Raw genomic sequence first — 14,266 nt, 5'->3', positions numbered from 1 at the left:
ACCCAGGCTAACCAATCTTCCCTCATCATTAAATATCTATAACTGGACGTTCTCCATCCACTTCAGTGTAATATCTTTGATGTAATATGGTATGCAGAAATTTATACAGTAGATATCAGCGACCTAATTAATGTTTTGGACATGAGCACCATGATTGCCCTACTCATCTGTTTTATGCCTTGACTAATAAAGGGTAGTTTCCAATTTACATATAATCGCCTGGAAAATTTCCTTACCCTGACTGAGGGTTTGACTATGTTGTGTTTCAGTGCAACACAATGGAGAGGTCAGCACATGAGCTTGTATTATTATTTCTACTGCACAGATCCTAAAATCATTCAGATAGTTCTCTAAACCACCCAAAAAAAGCTCTCATATGGAATAGGTGCACGTCCAAAACCTACCACAATGGAACCCAGTACTGCACAACTAATATCAGAAACTCAGTTAGTCTCAAAAGTATACAACAGTTATTAAAATACCCTAAAAATAATAAATTTTATCTACAGATGGTTAAATTTTGATAGGCATTGGGCAGTTAATTATTAAATTACTAAGCAAAGCCAACCTGTAAACAGCAAGATCTAATAGTAATTGATTATTTTCCTCATCATCGGTCAATGAGAAATCAATCCTATGGAGAACAATAAAAGATAAATTAATCTCTAATCATATTCCATTTAAAAAATGTTATACCACAAGACTTTATTAAATGACACTGAATGATTTACTCATGTTATGATGTGACTAATGCAAAGGGCTGGATTTTGGTGAAAATCACAGCAATGCTGCTAAATCAAGTTCAAATTCAGTTTGTCATTCAATCTATCACAGGTATACAGCCAAATGAAACAACATTTCTCTGGACTGAGATGCATCACTCATTACATACAACTCATACACATAACGCAAAGTAATATTAACATGAATAAATTAACAAACAATGAGGTGCATATACAAGTTAAAAAGTAAACAGTATAACGCTACTGGCACTTCATATGTGAAGAGACCTGTGTGGTGGCAGGGAATTCAGTAGTCTCACGGCCTAGGGGAAGAAGCTGCTTCCCATTCTAACAGTCCTTGTCCTAATGCTACGATACATCCTGCCTGACAGATCAAAGAGATTCCTGGATGGATGGCAGAGAATGATGAGGGCCCTGCTTACACATCTGATAAATATCTCTAGTGGGTGGAAGAGAGCCCCTGATGAGCCTCTCAGCAGTCCAAACAATCCTTTGTAGGGACTTGGGGTCAGATGCCTTGCGATTCCTGTACCAGATGGTGATGCAGCTGGTCAGGACTTTCTCCATGGTGCTCTCGTAAAAAATGGTTAGGGGTAGGAATAGAGCTTCATTTGCCTCAAGAGGTGAGATGCTGCTGTACTTTCTTGACCAAATAGGTGGTGTTGAGACACCAGGTGAGATTGTCCATTTGTCCGTCATGTGCACTCCCAGAAACCTGGTGCTCCTAACTCTCTCCACAAAGGAGCCATATATATGCTGTGAAGAGCATGCACTTTCCTAAAGTCCACAATCATCTCTCGGGTCTTGTCCCCGTTGAGAATTGAGTTTTGTGCTTACACCATTCTGCCAGCCACTCTGCCTCCTCTCTATATGCTGTCTCATCCTCGCAGCTGATGTGGCTAACCAATGTTGTGTCATCAGTCTACTCGATGGTTCGGTTTGAACTGGATCTAACAGTGCAGTCATGCATCAGCAGCATAATAGCAGCGGGCTAAGCATTTAGCACTGGGGAGCACCAGTGCTCAGTGAGATGGAGCAAGAGATGTATCTGCCAACACAGACTGGCTGTGATCTTTTTGTCAAGAAGTCCAAGGTTCAGATACAGCAAGAGGGGTTGAGACCCAATGACAACAATGTACCCAAAAGCATCTGACGGATCAATGTATTAAACTCCAAGCTGAAATCAATAAACAGCATCATGGCATATGAAGCAGCATTTTCTAGGTGGGACAGAACTGAATGGAGGGCAAAGGCAATGGCATCATCAGTGTACCGATTTGAACGATAAGCAAACTAGAAAGAGTCCAAGGTAGCAAGAAGATGGAACTTAAAGCAGTCCATAACCAACTGTTATACTTTTGATATTTTAATAAAATATTGGGAACAATTTAAATGAACCCTCTTGAATTTAAAAAAACATTTATAAATGCAGATACTAGTTTCGTTAGATTTGCTAATTTTAAAAATATCATTTTACTTCTCTTCTGTGTCTCTCTTAATCATATCAATATTTTCCTCTTAATTGTGCATGATTTGATATTGAACAACTACCTTAACTTGCAATTACTGGCTCAAAATCTGTGTGACAAAGTGAAAATTATTTAATTTGATTGGTGAAGTGAGTACAGTTGCTAGTCGTGTGTATGTGCGCGCGCGCACGCACACACACACACACACACACACATATATACATATATATCATTAAATTGGATATATTGGCTTGTTTAAGTCTTAAGGCCCTTACTAAAGCATCCCAACTACAAAAAGATTTAAATGCACACAGCAGATAATGTGGGAACTAAAAGACAAAATAATATGGATCAGACATAAGAAAAACAATGACAGAATTAATCAGATGTGGCAGCACCTAGGGAATTGAGAAACTATAGCTGAAAAAAGGATATGGATAGGGCTTGTGTTACATGTATTGGCCACAGTCCAAATGATCATTCAGTCTGTTTACTATATCAGATTAATCTGCACCAATGGGTCCAACAATAGGGTGAGAGGCGCCTATAAACGGAGTTAGAGCTACTTACACAGGAGTTGAACTTGCTCTGTAAAATTATTATAGCTCCAAAACTGTAGAAGCATGTGATATTTTATAATAGCAGGAGCATTTCCTATTATATAATCCTATCTCATATTTTATCTGTTCATATATAATTTATTACAGTTTATATCACATTAACAACAGTGCTACTTAATTTCAATAACATTTTACAAAGTGCTTTGAGTTGCACCATTCTACGAGATTTGACTTGTTTAATTCTATCCATATAGGTTCAGGTCAAACACAGAAAGAAGATAATGGAGGACTATTTATTGGATTATGCGGTCTACAACTCTGTACTACTGCCTCTGGTGGGTCTCCTGCTACAAGGCAAACCGTGACAGAGGTGACTAGGATATTAGCTGAAACATACAATTCTGTGGGCATGACTTCATCAAGCTATTGTTTGACTAGCTTGTAGAACATCTGTCCAAATTTAAAATTACTCATTGATGCTTGTGAAAGGAACTTTACAAACGTACTAGAATGCAAGTGGCATTGCAAATACAAATCTTATTTTCTAGTTTAATACAATCTCTGGTGTAATACAGGTTCATCTCCCTCTACACTTGGTTGGCTCTACTATAACTTTCAGCAGTTAATTAAAAATTTCAAGAGGCATAAAAACATAAGAAATAGGAGCAGATTAAGAAATAGGAGCACAAAGCAGCCATCTGGTCTGTTGAGCCTGCTCCACCTTTCAATAAGATCAAGGCTGATATTATTGACAATATTGATATTTTACTGTAGGTGTTTTGTCCAGAAAGTTCTCAATTTTGGTCTACCTGCTGTATTAGAGGCCAAACTTTTGCTGCATTTACACAGCTTATCTGTATCTTCCCTCTCAATCTGAGTCATGTTTAATTTCACAAGTATTCCCAAATTTGAAAGTAAATTGATTATCAAAGTACATATATGTCACCATATACCACCTTGCAATTTATTTTCTTGTGAGCATACTCAATAAATCCATAATGGAAAAATAAAATACCATACCAACTTAAGCATTCAACCAGTGTGTAATAAGCAAATTGCGCAAATATAAAAATGATAGATAAATAAATAACTAAGCAATAAATATCAAAATTATGAGATGAAGAATCGAATTAATACATAAACAGTTATTCGATGTAATGTTAGTATATAAATAGTGCTGAAATTTTCAATCATATCACACATAAATGAGGTAGTCTGCCAATAAGTAAGTCACATACTTAGGTTCATTAACATTAAGGACTCTTCCTTCAGAAGTTATCAGCGTTCGTTGTGGTTTCTGTTTTCTATGATTTCTGCAAAGGAAATGGTATTTGCTTTCTATGAAACAAGCAGCTCACAAAACTAAAATCTTAGAACATTAACTTTTGTCCTCTTCATTCGGCAGCTTTTGGTGACTTACACTTAGAGTACAATATCATAAGTATCTTAATCAAGTCCCGGTTCTCTTTGGAGAGCAGATACATCATGTAATGGAAACTAGTTAATCAATTCTATCAATACACAATGTCTATACATGCGTACTTTGTGGTAGAAGCTGATAAAACAGCCATGAAATGTAACAACCCCATCAAAAATTACCAAAGCTAAAAGTAGCATGGCCAGTATCAGAAGGCAAAAACAACAGAGTTCACAGCATGGGATAAATCAGACCAGAAGCACACTGTCATGTGGTTTAATTGCTTATCGAAACATCACAGGATTATTTTGATGCCTTCAATATACAGAAAGGATTGGTGTAACTTAATATACACCATTAATTATGGATAATATGCAAATTAATTATGGAATATGCTTTATTACTGTTCAGGTCCCTGATGCTTATAATTATCATAAAGCAAACCCAGCACTTTAAATATTAAACTACTATTTGAGTAGGTATCAGTAGAATACTGATTTGCAAAATACCATAATACTGTCTGTTTAATGACTGAAATAAATATAGGACTGACTGTATACACATGCTCAGCAGCTCAGGCAACATCTGTGCAGAAAATCAATGGTAAAGTTGCAATTTGATGACTTTTCAACTGAAATAAAAGTGAACAAGGTAAAAATGATAAATGGAAATCCCAGACAGAAGAGCAGAGCTGCTTCAAGAACAAAATTTCTGGAAGAGAAGAGGCAGAGAATTAAACAGTAATTCAAAAATAAAATATTGCAGATACAGGAATTCTGAACATAAAAACAGAAAATAATGGAAGCACTCAGCTGGTCAGGCAGCACCCATGGGGGTAGAAACTTAGGTAATGTTTCTGGCCGATGACCTTAGAGGAAAATGTATTGAAAGTATCCCTCTAGTATAAATAAGAGTATACTGGATTAAAATGTCCATGATAAAAATGAATTATTCAAAAATATATTTCTGAATTTTCTTTACATTGTACATTTATCAGGAAACCCAAGTAAAATAAAAACCTTTTCAGAATTCCGAACTGTAAATAGGACAGTGTTAAAAATCTATTCAAAAAGGCAGCAAGTGTTAATTGAGGTCTTTATCGCAAAAGTAGTAAAAATAAAAGTTGGCCAGAATCTCCACTCTAGCTCATGAGCCAACATCTCCTGCTGGATGTGTATGTGCAAGTAATGAGTTCAGATAATGTCAGATTTAGCTGCCATTCCTTTGTCATAAAATACTGTAGAACATAGAACATAGAATAGTACAGCACAGTACAGGCCCTTCAGCCCACAATGTTGTGCCGACTCTTAAACCCTGCCTCCCATATAAGCCCACCACCTTAAATTCCCCCATATATCTGTCTAGTAGTCTCTTAAACTTCACTAGTGTATCTCCCTCCACCACTGACTCAGGCAGTGCATTCCACGCACCAACCACTCTCTGAGTAAAACACCTTCCTCTGATATCCCCCTTGAACTTCCTTACCTTAAAGCCATGTCCTCTTGTACTGAGCAGTGGTACCCTGGGGAAGAGGTGCTGGCTGTCCACTCTATCTATTCCTCTTAATATCTTGTATACCTCTATCATGTCTCCTCTCATCCTCCTTCTCTCCAAAGAGTAAAGCCCTAGCTCCCTTAATCTCTGATCATAATGCATACTCTCTACACCAGGCAGCATCCTGGTAAATCTCCTCTGTACCCTTTCCAATGCTTCCACATCCTTCCTATAGTGAAGCGACCAGAACTGGACACAGTACTCCAAGTATGGCCTAACCAGAATTTTATAGAGCTGCATTATTACCTCGCGACTCTTAAACTCTATCCCTCAACTTATGAAAGCCAACACCCTATAAGCTTTCTTAACTACCCTATCCACCTGTGAGGCAACTTTCAGGGATCTGTGGACATATACCCCCAGTTCCCTCTGCTCCTCCACACTACCAAGTATCCTGCCATTTACTTTGTACTCTGCCTTGGAGTTTGTCCTTCCAAAGTGTACCACCTCAAACTTCTCCGGGTTAAACTCCATCTGCCACTTCTCAGCCCACTTCTGCATCATATCAATGTCTCTCTGCAATCTTTGACAATCCTCTACACTATCCACAACACCACCAACCTTTGTCTCGTCTGCAAACTTGCCAACCCACCCTTCTACCCTCACATCCAGGTCAGTAATAAAAATCACAAAAAGTAGAGGTCCCAGAATTGATCCTTGTGGGACACTGCTAGTCACAACCCTCCAGTTTGAATGTACTCCCTCCAACACGACCCTCTGCTTTCTGCAGGCAAGCCAATTCTGAATCCACCTGGCCAAACTTCCCTGGATCCTATGCCTTCTGACTTTCTGAATAAGCCTACCGTGTGGAACCTTGTCAAATGCCTTACTAAAATCCATGTGGATCATATCCACGGCACTACCCTCATCTATATGCCTGGTCACCTCCTCAAAGAACTCTATCAGGCTTGTTAGACACGATCTGCCCTTTACAAAGCCATGCTGACTATCCCTGATCAGACCATAATTCTCTAAATGCCCACAGATCCTATCTCTAAGAATCTTTTCCAACAGCTTTCCCACCACAGACGCAAGGCTCACTGGTCTATGATTACCCAGACTATCCCTACTACCTTCTTTGAACACAGGGACAACATTCATCTCCCTCCAATCCTCCAGTACCATTCCCGTGGACAAGAAGGACATTAAGATCCTAGCCAAAGGCTCAGCAATCTCTTCCCTTGCCTCATGGAGCGGCCTGGATATTCCGTTAGGCCCCGGGAACTTATCCGTCCTAATTTAACAACTCCAACACCTCCTCTCCCTTAGTATCAACATGCTCCAGAACATCAACCTCTCTCATATTGTCCTCACCGTCATCAAGTTCTCTCTCATTGGTGAATACCGAAGAGAAGTATTCATTGAGGACCTCGCTCACTTCCACAGCTTCCAGGCACATCTTCCCAACTTTATCTCTAATTGGTCCTACCTTCACTTCTGTCATCCTTTTGCTCTTCACATAATTGAAGAATGCCTTGGGGTTTTCCTTTACCCTCCTCGCCAAGGCCTTCTCATGCCCCCTTCTTGCTCTTCTCAGCCCCTTCTTAAGCTCTTTTCTTGCTTCCCGATATTCCTCAATAGACCCATCTGATCCTTGCTTCCTAAAACTCATGTATGCTGACTTCTTCTACCTGACTAGATTTTCTACCTCACTTGTCACCCATGGTTCCTTCACCCTAACATTCTTTATCTTCCTCACCGGGACAAATATCCCTAACATTCTGCAAGAGATCCCTAAACATCGACCACATGTCCATAGTACATTTCTCTGCAAAAATATTATCCCAATTCACACCCGCAAGTTCTAGCCTTATAGCCTCATAACTTGCCCTTCCCCAATTACCACTATCACTACCTATTTTCACTCATACAGAATAACTCTTAAAGTGAAGGTTAGGAAAGCAAATGAAAGTGAAGAACTTAAAAAGTGTCAGGAGTCAGGCATCAGTTAACAGAAAAATGCAATTTCGAGACATAGAAAGAAAAAGAAAATATGGAGACAGTTTCTCATTGACAATTTATAAACATTTCCATTTGTAATGTTTTACCTTAAAATAATTAGAAATATGCATTTCATTCACTATATTAATATATTTACTACTAATAATGTTACTTGTCCTGCTCTTTAGATTTCCTCATCTTCTCAATATATCTGTGGGTTTCCAGTCTTGATTCAGGTGTGTAATATGAAGGCTCCTCCCAGAATTTTCTGTTCATCTCATCTTCATCTGTTTTTGTGAGAGCTTTACCCTCTTTTGCATCAGTGTTGCTTTGCTCACTTTCTGTGTTCTGACCTTGAACAAGTCTTAACAGAAGAGAAAATGAGAAACAATAATCCAAAATGGTTCTTCAACAACAGGAAACACAATGCTGCTGAACCTACTGATGTTCCAAAATTGTTACTAACTAAAGTATATGAGAGACACATGCGATCTGACATGTTTTTCCTTTCCAAATTATTATAACAAAACTCTAAAATATAGTGAGTTGGCATGTGACACCTGGTTTCCATGGTTCTTTTAAACTCATCAAGGCCCCCATTTTGATTCTTCTTTAAAACACAATGGAGCTCTGTCCCAATGTTCCTGTTAAGTTTGGAAAGGCCCTATCTCCTGTATTCTTTTTAAATTCACTTGATTCACTGGAATTTTATTATATATATAGGCATCCATTAGTCTCATGAGGCCATGGATTTGCACCTTGGAAGGTGTCCAGGATGCAGGCCTGGGCAAGGTTGTATGGAAGACCGGCAGTTGTCCATGCTGCAAGTCTCCTCTCTCCATGCCACCGATGTTGTCCAAGGGAAGGGCACTAGGGCCGATACAGCTTGGCACCGGTGTCGTTGCAGAGCAATGTATGGTTAGGTGCCTTGCTCAAGGATACAACACACTGCCTCAGCTGAGGCTCGAACTAGCGACCTTCAGATCACTAGACCGATGCCTTAACTACTTGGCCATGCGCCAACATTTATTATAACTGCACGCAATATGCTAAAATATGAATTAGAAGTGTGCTGATATATTAATAGTAAAAAATCCAAAGGGATGACCTGATAAAAATACGTATGATTATGAAAGGCATAAATAGGATAGGTGATAGTTTTTTTCCATGGTAAGAATATCAAAAACAAAAGGCTGAGATTTAATGTGAGAAAAAGAAGCTTTAAAGGAAACAGGGGACTAAATTTTCTTTTACACATAAAGAGTGGTTGAATCTGGATGGAGCTGCCAGAGCAGTGGTAGAATCAGATACAAATATGGTTAAAAAGCATTTTGACAAATAATTAAATAAACAAGACAGTGAAGGATATAATCTTAATGTGGGCAAATGGGCTTCGTGTAGATGTATAAAAAGGTCAGCATCCACATTTTGAGTGCCACAGTCCTGAGGCAACACCAGATTGCATTTTGGGAGAGAAAGTTTAAAAGAAGCAAGCGGGGCAATCAACACATTTTGCACACCACAGTCCCGAGGAGACACAGGTTGCACATAATTAGGCACACAGCAAGGACGAATAAAAAGAAGTTAGTTTTAAGTGAAATGGCCATTATGGGAGTGGCCATTGATGGAGTAAGCCATTGTTAGAGTGGGGAGTTCAGGCATATGCTGAAGGTAGATATTTTTTCCTCAATTATCTATTCTCTCATTCTTTTTGCAAACTTAGAGCAGTGGGAATACGAGACTGGAGGCTGTAATGCTCCTCTTGTGGGATGTGGGAAGGCAGGACGATCTGCAGTGTCCATGACTACTACACCTGCAAGCAGTGTATCGAGCTGCAGCTCCGAACAGACCATGTTAAGGGGTTGGAGATGGAAAAGCATGAACTCAGGATCATTCAGGAGGCTGAGGAGTTAATAGGACATAGAGGAAGGTAGTTACACCCAAGGCACAGGACACAGGCAACTGGGTGACCATCCGGACTGGGTAAGGGGATAGGATTCCCCTCAACAGCAGGTGTACTGCTTTGGGGTCCAATAAGGTTTTATGGGTAAAAGTGTGAAATAAGAAAGGTATTATAGACCATGCAACAGTCTGTGGGATTTAGAGGAGCAAATTTGTAGAGAGATTGCAGACTGTTGCAATTAACATAAACTTGTTAAAGAAGATGACTTTAACTTTCCAGATATTGACTGGGACTCACATACTATAAAAGGGCTGGATAGGAAGGAACTTGTCAAATATGTTCAGGAAAGTTGCCTTAATTAGAAAATAGAAGTCACAACTAGAGAGAGTGCAATACTAGAGCTCATATTAGGGAATGAGACAGGGCAAATGACAGAACATAAGAACATACGAAATAGGAGCGGGAGTAGGTCATCCAGCTCATCGAGCCTGCCCTGCCGTTCAATAAGATCGTGGCTGATCTGTCCGTAAAGTCAGCTCCATTTACCTGCCTTTTCCCCATAACCCTTAATTCCCCTACTATGTAAAAATCTAACTGTATCTTAAATATATTTAGTGAAGAAGCCTCAACTGCTTCCCTGGGCAGGGAATTCCACACATTCACCACTCTCTGGGAAAAACAGTTTCTCCTCATCTCCGTCCTAAATCTTCTCCCCTGAATCTTGAGGCAATGACCCCTAGTTCTAGTCTCACCTACCAATGGAAACAACTTTCCTACTTCTATCTTATCTATCCCTTTCAAAATTTTGTATGTTTCTATAAGATCCTCTCTCATTCTTCTGAACTCTAGAGAGTATAGTCCCAAGCGACTCAATCTCTCCTCATCGATTAACCCTTTCATCTCTGGAATCAACCTGTTCTCCAGGTGCGGCCTCACCAGTATCCTGTATAGTTGCAGCACGACCTCCCTGCTCGTGAATTCAATCCCTCTAGCAATGAAGGCCAACATTCCATTTGCCTTCTTAATAACCTGTTGTACCTGCAAGCCAACTTTCTGCGAATCATGAACAAGCACTGCCAAGTCCCTCTGCACAACAGCATGTTGCAATCTTTCACCGCTTAAATAATAATCTGCTCTTCTATTATTCCTTCCAAAGTGGATTTACCAAACCAGAAGTTTGTGTAGGGAACACTTTGCAGGTAATGATCATAATGCCATCAATTTCAAGATAATTATAAAGAAGGATAGGTCTGATCCTCATGCTGAGAGTCTAAATGGGAGAAAAGTCAATTTTAATGGTGTCAAAAGATCTGGAATATTCGGATTGGAACAGATTGTTTTCTGGCAAATGTGTACTTGGTAAGTCGGAGCCTTCAAACGTGAAATTTGGAGAATACAGAGTTACTTGTCCCCAACAGAATAAAAGGCAAGGATAATAATGTAAGTTTATGAAAACAACAGAAATTCTGCAGATGCTGGAAATTCAAGGAACACACATCAAAGTTGCTGGTGAACGCAGCAGGCCAGGCAGCATCTCTAGGAAGATGTACAGTCGACATTTCAGGCCAAGACCCACTATGAAACCCTGGTTTTTGGGAGATATTGAGGACCTGGTTAAGGAAAGGAAGTGCATAGCAGGTATAGGTTGGCAGAAACAAATGAGGTACAGTTTCAAGAAAAGTTTGTGAACCCTCTGCAATTACCTGTTATTCTGCATAAATTATTCATAAAGTATGGTCTGACCTTCACCTACTGCAAGTCACTAACTGCCTTTTCAATTAGAGAAGGTTCAGTGACTTGGTAGATGGAATTTAATGCAGACAATGTGAGGTGTTGTACTATAGGAGGACAACCAGGGTAGGACTTACACATTGAGAGTTTAGGCACTGAGGATTGCCATAGGACAGAGGGAACTGGCAATACAGATCCATAATTCCTTGAAAGTGGCATCACAGGTAGATAGGGTCATAGAGAAAGCTTAGCTCATTGGCCTTCATAAATCAATGTATTGAGTACTGGAGTTCAGATATGTTGAAGTATTAGACATTGATAAGGCTTAATTTGGAGTATTGTGTGCAGTTTTGGTCACCTATATGCAGGAAAGATGCAAATAAAATTGAAAGAGTGCAGAGAAAATTTACAGGTATGCTATCAGGTCTTGAGGGCCTGAATTATAGAGAAAGGTTGAATAAGCTTGGAATTTATTCCTTAGAGCCTAGGAGATTGACAGAGGTATGCAAGATTATGAGGAGATAAATTTATCAGGCTTTTTCCTACTCAGGGTGGGTGAGACTACAACTAGAGGTCATGGGTTAAGGGTGAAAGATGAAATATTTAAGGAGCCATGAGGGGGAACTTCTTCATTCAGAGGGTGGTAAGAGTGTGGAATGAGCTGCCAGCAGAAGTAGTGGATGTGGTGTTGAGTTCACCATTTAAGAGAAAACCATGGCTGCGTGCTTTTATGCACTGAGTTGCTGCAATATGGTTTTCTGATTAGATATTTGCATTAACGAGCAGGTGAACAGTGTACTTAATAAAGTGGCCACTGAGTGCATACGTGCATATACTGTATAACACAAGTGAACAAGCAAAAATTTCTTTTCTAAATACTTAAGAATACAAGGACCACTAAGGGACAATTATATAGTGGATTTGCAAAGAGGAAGTCATATTTGACTAACTTAAACAGGCTGACATTTTAGTCTTATACACTGTACTGAAGGAACACTAATTCCAGAGGTGTCTTCTGACATTATTCGGAGATCTTTCCTGTTGAATTAGCCAATATTATCCCCCAAACACAGATCAAAGACTACCAACAGAAAGAAACTGGAGTTAATATTTCAGGTCCCTTGTACTTCAACAGAACAGGCAAGACTGAATTAGAGAAAACAGCCAGGAGAAAATTGTCAGAAGTATCTGTGATCAGTAGAATACAGATAATTTAACTAAATGACAAGAGAATGTGAAGGAAAGGAGTGAAAGGAAATTGTATTCAATAAAGTTGGGAAATCTAGTGGTAGATAAAAAAGCCAGGGACACAACAGCATGAAAATTACTCCTATACAAGGCCATATTATTAAAAGATACCTCATCTCGAGTACAATTCTATGACTACTCAACTCTAAGAAATACCAGTGCACTCATACCACATTATCAGCGCCTGGTATTTAAGAGAAATTGAAAAAGGTAGTTTAAAGCCAAGTTGTTAATGTCAGACAGTTGAATAATACTAATTAGAAATATTCTGTTTCTGGGGTTTGCATTGAATATTGCTAGCACAGCTAAACCAAAGAGAAAATTCGATGGAGCAAAGAGCCAAAAGAGATGGGGGAGATCTTAAATGAATTTTTTGCATCTGTTTTTACTCAGGAGACAAACACAGACACAAAGTTTATATAAGTGAGACAAAGCAGCAGTGAGGTAATGGACCATATACGGACTACAGAGGAGGTGTTTGCTGTCTTCAGGAAAATTAGGGTGGATAAATCTCCAAGGCCTGATAAGGTGTTCTCTTGGACCCTGTGGGAGGCTACTGCAGAAATTGCAGGGGCTCGAGCAGAGATATTTAGAATGTCCTTAGCCACTGGTGAGGAGCTGGATGACTGGAAGATACCTAATGTCCTGTTGTTTAAGAAAGACTCTGAGAATAAGCTAGGAACTTATAGGCCAGTGAGACTGACATCAGTAGTGGGCAAGTTATTGGATAATATTCTAAAGGACCAGATATACAAGTATTTGAAAGGACAGTGAATTATTAGGAATAGTCAGCTTTGTACGTGGTAGGACATTTCTAACCAATCTTACAGGGTTGTTCAAGTAGGTTACCGGGAAAGTTGATGAAAGCAAAGCAGTGGATGCTATCTACAAGGCCTTTGAGAGGATCCCGCATGGGAGACTGGTCAAGAAGGTTCAGTTACTTGGCAAATGGAATTTCTTGCAGATAAGCAGGAGGTGTTACACTTTCGGAGGACAAACCAGGGTAGGACTTACACAGTAAGAGGTATGGCACTGAGGAGAGCGATAGAACAGAGGAATCTGGGAATACAGATCCATAATTCCTTGAAAGTGGTGTCACAGGTAGATAGAGTCATAAAGAAAGCTTTTGGCTCATTGGCCTTCATAAATCAAAGTACTAACTACAAGAGTTCAGATGTTATGTTCAAATTTAAGATGTTGGTGAGGCTTAATTTGGAGTATTATGTGCAGTTTTGATCACCTACATACAGGAAAGATGCAAGTAAGATGTAAAGAGTACAGAGAAAATTTACAAGGATATTGCCAAGACTTGAGGACCTGAATTATTGGAAAGATTGAATAGGTTCGAAATTTATTCCCAGGAGCCCAGAAAAATTAGGGGAGATTTGATAGAGGTATACAAAATTTTGAGGGATATAGACAGGATAAATAGAGTTAGGCTTTTTCCACTGAGGTTGAGTGAAACCAGAACCAGAATTCAAGGTTTAAGATTGAAAGGTGAAATGTTTAAGGGGAACATGAGGGGGATCTTATTTATGCAGAGGGTGGTGAGAATGTAGAACAAGCTGCCAGCAGAAGTGGTAGATGCCGGTTCAATGCCAACATTTAAGAGAAATTTAGATAGGAACATTGATAGGAGGGCATGGAGGCTATGGTCTGGTTGCAGGTCAGTGGGACTAGGCAAGTGAGACATGAAAATA

The 14,266-nt window shown here is 39.4% G+C and overlaps 1 protein-coding gene across 4 annotated transcripts in view; it reads right to left on the bottom strand.

Moving 5' to 3' along the window:
• LOC140198973 (dynein axonemal assembly factor 11-like) overlaps window positions 1–14,266 on the bottom strand; it is a 49,324-nt gene that overhangs the window by 15,335 nt on the left and 19,723 nt on the right. For all 4 annotated transcript variants that reach the window (XM_072260339.1, XM_072260426.1, XM_072260597.1 and 1 more), the window contains exons 6-8: window positions 7,857–8,048; window positions 4,011–4,085; window positions 569–634 (exon numbers count right to left, since the gene is read on the bottom strand). In XM_072260339.1, the coding sequence (XP_072116440.1) occupies window positions 569–634; window positions 4,011–4,085; window positions 7,857–8,048 (333 nt within the window). The remainder of the gene's footprint in view (window positions 1–568; window positions 635–4,010; window positions 4,086–7,856; window positions 8,049–14,266) is intronic.

The sequence above is a fragment of the Mobula birostris genome, chromosome 1 (genome assembly GCF_030028105.1).
Source record: "Mobula birostris isolate sMobBir1 chromosome 1, sMobBir1.hap1, whole genome shotgun sequence".
Taxonomy (NCBI): Eukaryota; Metazoa; Chordata; class Chondrichthyes; order Myliobatiformes; family Myliobatidae; genus Mobula; species Mobula birostris.
This window is presented reverse-complemented; position numbering and strand designations above follow the sequence as displayed.